Here is a 5,000-nt window from a genome sequence, read left to right as displayed (position 1 = left end):
TTCGACCATATCACCTTTATTTTCTTAACATTTCAAAAGATAAATCCAGAATTATTTGCATACCCTGTATGAATGAACTTCATTAATATGTTTCATTAAATTGATTAAAATATTTCAGTGATAAGAAAGACAAAATATTGTTATCTTAAAAGTTTCAATAAAAGGCATTCCCTTCTCCTTAAATGACCATCTTTTAATAATCTTTGAATTCTTAATTACATCAACACATTCATAATATAAACTGTGAATCCAAAATATTGTAACTTTGCTCACTACATTCATAATAAAGATGCCACATGTAAGTAAAGTCTGACAGTACAAGGACTGATCGCATTTCCTCCCATACATGCCTGTTGCAGTTACACTTCCCAAACACAAATCATGGGACAAATTGACTCAGGTAAGACGCTCAAAACTCCCCAATCTCATCTCACCTCGTTTCCGACCAGGGGTAAGTCTGTCACCAATATCGCATTGCGTGCTGTTGAACTGCACATTACACATGTCATGATAACAGCAGCAGTCAGTCGCATTTATTGTTTCATTCACGATATGGTTGCCTTTGCCACAGGTGATGCGCCTCAAGTAATCCCTGAAAGCTCTGCAGCCTCTGTGAGACAATTATTTCTATGTGATTGCCTCTCATCTTTTGCTTAGTGTTTAGATGCATATTAAAATGCAATGCAACAGAGCATTACTGCATAATCAAAACTATATACAATACCATCTTCCATAACCCTAGCAATTGAAAAGGGTTTACTGCATACAGACCATACTATACTAGCAAGCAAAAGTAAGGAAAATGGAGTAAAAACGATTAGGAAAATGTTTAAATTAATAACAATAGATATATTACTTAAGAGAATATTACCACTGTTTAAGCTAAGGAATAATAATCATCAGTTCTTAGTTTTAATAAGCATAGTTCATCTAACAAAATAAGGCTTATAAAAAAAAAACTACTGGTAAATAATGCTGATCTATCCTACTGACTAAACACATACACAACAGCAATATCTTATTCCAACTGAACAAAAAATCAAACAAATTATACATATCAGTACAAATATGTCTGAACTCCCCACACAGTCACAAAATTAAAGCAACTACAATACAGTATATATTCCAGCAATTTGCCAGTGGGAGGTATCCTGCTTGTTGGTCTACCACAGGTCAACTTGTGCAATCTTCCATTGTGGCCAAGTTCATATGCACTGGACTTAAATTTACAAATAAAATGTTTTTCTCATAATGCATAACTGTTAACTTCCACCAGTCTAAAAGAGTGATATTTTTAGACTCACTAACAACTCTTCTTCAGTAGCTAATAAATTCGGCTGAAACACTGGAAAATGTCAAATTCACCAAAACCAAAGACTATGATGGATGTTATAAGAGAAGAAAAAAACAACCTAATTATAAAGTGAGCTTAGGATATTTTGGAGAGAGAGGAAAAAAATTGGGAGCCACATTATTTTCAAAGTACCAGGCATCCTCCTTTTAAGTTTTGAACATATGAATCAGAAGAGGGGCAAGAGATGGTAAGATAAACTGAGGGTACACTACTCAGCCAAAACCTACCTGGGGTTTTGTATTCGGGAGGAAGGGTAACCTCTCGGTTGCAGAAGTCTGCATCTCCGCAACAATTAACAAATTTGTCGTGGTTGAGTGTGTTCATACATACTAAGGGTCTTGACTTCGGTTGTAACTGTGCCTTCCAAAAGCAGTTCCTAGGTTGGGTGTAGGAGGGAAAGACATTTACAATACACCCCCACATATAGTCATACAAACATTATGCACACACCAAACGTACACCCACACCCATACACGCATACATTCACTTATGCACAAATGCTTATCAACCACAAATCAAATATTTAATAAAACTCAGTCACCCATCAAACATGCTAAAAAGGGCCACCCACATGTGGTTAGCACAGATTATTTTCCTGTAAGCCTTACATAATTAACAGTAACTTAGTGTTACAAATAAAAACAAATGAAATAAAATAAAATAAAAACATTCACAAACTCATATAGGTCAATGTATGCATTCAAATTTCATTTCCAGTTTCTTTTTCATAATTCTGAATTATATCATACTTTCAATAAAATAAAGTTATTCATAATTATTAATATAATAGAAGCAACACAACACCATCAATATCAAAGGTAATATAAAACTCGCCCATTAGTATAATAATTATTTCAAAAGTAAGATAGTAACAATCATAATACCAACAATGTTGAAATTCAAAATGAAAAAAAAGAACTTTAAACAACCATGTTCACAGTACTAATAAAGATATAAATATAATATAAACAACAATAACATAATATTCATGGTAATGTTATAATGATAAATCCAACATTCATAACAATAGCAAAAATAGCAGTAATCATGAAATATATGCAATTATATCAATTTGATATTTCTTTTAAATCTTAATTCTTACATAGGCAAAGGCTATTACTTAAATATTTGCCCTAATACATGCTTTCTGAAGTATAACTGCTGTTAATTACATTTGCTACTGCTATCAGTCCACTTAAATTGTGTTTTAGTTACATTTGAACTTGTAAATACTGCTTTACTTAAATCTATTACATAAAACATTTTTTTTTTATAAAAAAAAATACATGTCGGTGTGTGTGCGCGCACACGCGCGCGTGTGTGTAACTGGCATTATTAATAGGAGTTTTAAGATTTTATATCACTAATACTTGTAATTGGGAGAAAAATTAACCAAACTATAACTGCTTCTCTTAAGAAATTTGAGATACAAATTAACTGATATCTATACTACATCACTTTAACTCTTACATCAAAGACCTCCCTAATGAACTATGAAATATTCTAAAACATACACATTGACTTATCTTAGTTTACTTGTACCCTGAATCCTGTATTCCTGACAAAATGTGCGTGTATTTTTTTCCTCTGATTCTACTGAACTTTCAATATTTTCTAAAATCGCATCTTTATCTCTCATATATTCAGCCCTGAACCACCTATTATTAACTCCTTGAAAGTAAGTCCAAGAAAATCCTGAATACAGACACACCTTATATCTAACTTATCCAACCATACTTGAAGAGGCTCCTATAGTAGAATAAATTTACATAATGGTTTCTTTTTAAAAATAAATATATATGTACGCCCATATACATACACATATATCTCTACCTATATATCTATATGTAAGTATATAAGAACTCCTATACCAAGAGCTATAATCACAAAAGACAAATATATACTTATACATATATTGCACATATATATACATAGATATATATATATTTATACATATACATACATAGATATATATATATTTATACATATACATACATAGATATATATATATTTATACATATACATTCATATGTATCATTCATGCATATTCATATATATACATCTTTATCCATATATATACATACATACATACTTCTACATATGTGCACATGTATCTATGTATATGTATGTATGTATGTGCATATATATATATATATATAAATATATATATATATATATATATATATATATATATATATATATATATTTATATATTTATATATATTTATATATATATATATATATATATATATATATTTACACATATATATTTATATCAATATATATATCTATATCTACATCTATATATATATATATATGTATATATAATGCTTTTATGCTTTTATATATATACATATATATATATATACATATATATATATATATATATATATATATATATATATATATATATATATATATATATATACATATATATATATATATCATATAATATATATATATATATATATATATATATATATATATATATATATATGTATATGTGTATATATGTATATATAATGCTTTCATGCTTTTATATATATATATATATATATATATATATATATATATATATATATATATATATATATATATATATATACATACATATATATATATATATATATATATATATATATATATATATATATATATATATATATATATATATATATATATATATATACTTGTGTGTGTCCATGTGTGTGTGTGTGAGTGTGTACAGGTGCATCTATGTATATATATGTACACATATACATATGCATCATATACATATATATGTACACATATACATATGTATCATATACATATATATATATATGAACATAGGTATATAATACATCATATTTACATCATCCAATTTCATAACTTATACATACATATGACATAGGCATAGTTGATATAACTTACATATAAATTATCAAATTTAATGCTCTATACGATCCATGCACTTAAAACCTACTTTTTTAACATGAGGGTAAAACAAAAATCCTACTTATTAGTACGATGGGGCAAAAAATGATAGTACTTCTATCACCTAAACAATTTTCACAAGTAAAAAAAAATATTATCTATGAATAAATAAAACTTATGAAATTCTAATCTAAAGATGTACACTTTCTCTAAGCAACAAACAACCCTCCACTAAATACTAACTTAAATGTCTAAGTCCTAAATCTTCTGACACTTTGTCATCATATAAAGAGTACAACTGCTTTCTTGTATATACCAAGTTTTAACCCGAAGACATGTCTATGCATACATACATACATACATATATATATATATATATATATATATATATATATATATATATATATATATATATATATATATATATATATATATAAGTATATGTCCATTAATCTGAATGAATGGTATTTTGATGTGTTGATGTACAATACTTACATCAAGAAGAGCAAAAACAGTATATCAATTCCCTTTTTGATAATATATACATAATTCTCTTTGTAAATTGTGCCTTACTCTATTAAGATCAAAATTTTGTCAGACAACTTCAAAAGAATCTAGGTATAATATCCTTTTCTGATGATGCATATATCTCTGATAATTGCCTATTCATCATCATAGCAAAAGTCTACTTATACTTACTCTCTAAAATACAATCATAGAACAATCGTAT

The 5,000-nt window shown here is 27.3% G+C and overlaps 1 protein-coding gene across 3 annotated transcripts in view; it reads right to left on the bottom strand.

Moving 5' to 3' along the window:
- Nucleotides 1–5,000, bottom strand: part of LOC113807067 (TGF-beta receptor type-1-like) — a 65,231-nt gene that overhangs the window by 16,693 nt on the left and 43,538 nt on the right. The window contains exon 4 of one of the 3 annotated variants that reach the window (XM_070144738.1): nt 1,582–1,730. The exons of 1 other annotated variant lie outside the window; for it this stretch is intronic. In XM_070144738.1, coding sequence (XP_070000839.1) covers nt 1,582–1,730 — 149 coding nt within the window. Of the gene's footprint in view, nt 1–434; nt 611–1,581; nt 1,731–5,000 lie in introns of all 3 variants that reach the window. One more of the 3 variants, XM_070144737.1, reaches the window with a different exon arrangement.

Source organism: Penaeus vannamei, chromosome 32 (genome assembly GCF_042767895.1).
Source record: "Penaeus vannamei isolate JL-2024 chromosome 32, ASM4276789v1, whole genome shotgun sequence".
NCBI classification, from domain to species: Eukaryota; Metazoa; Arthropoda; class Malacostraca; order Decapoda; family Penaeidae; genus Penaeus; species Penaeus vannamei.
Note: the sequence above shows the minus strand (reverse complement) of the source record. Positions and strands in the feature narration are given on the sequence as shown.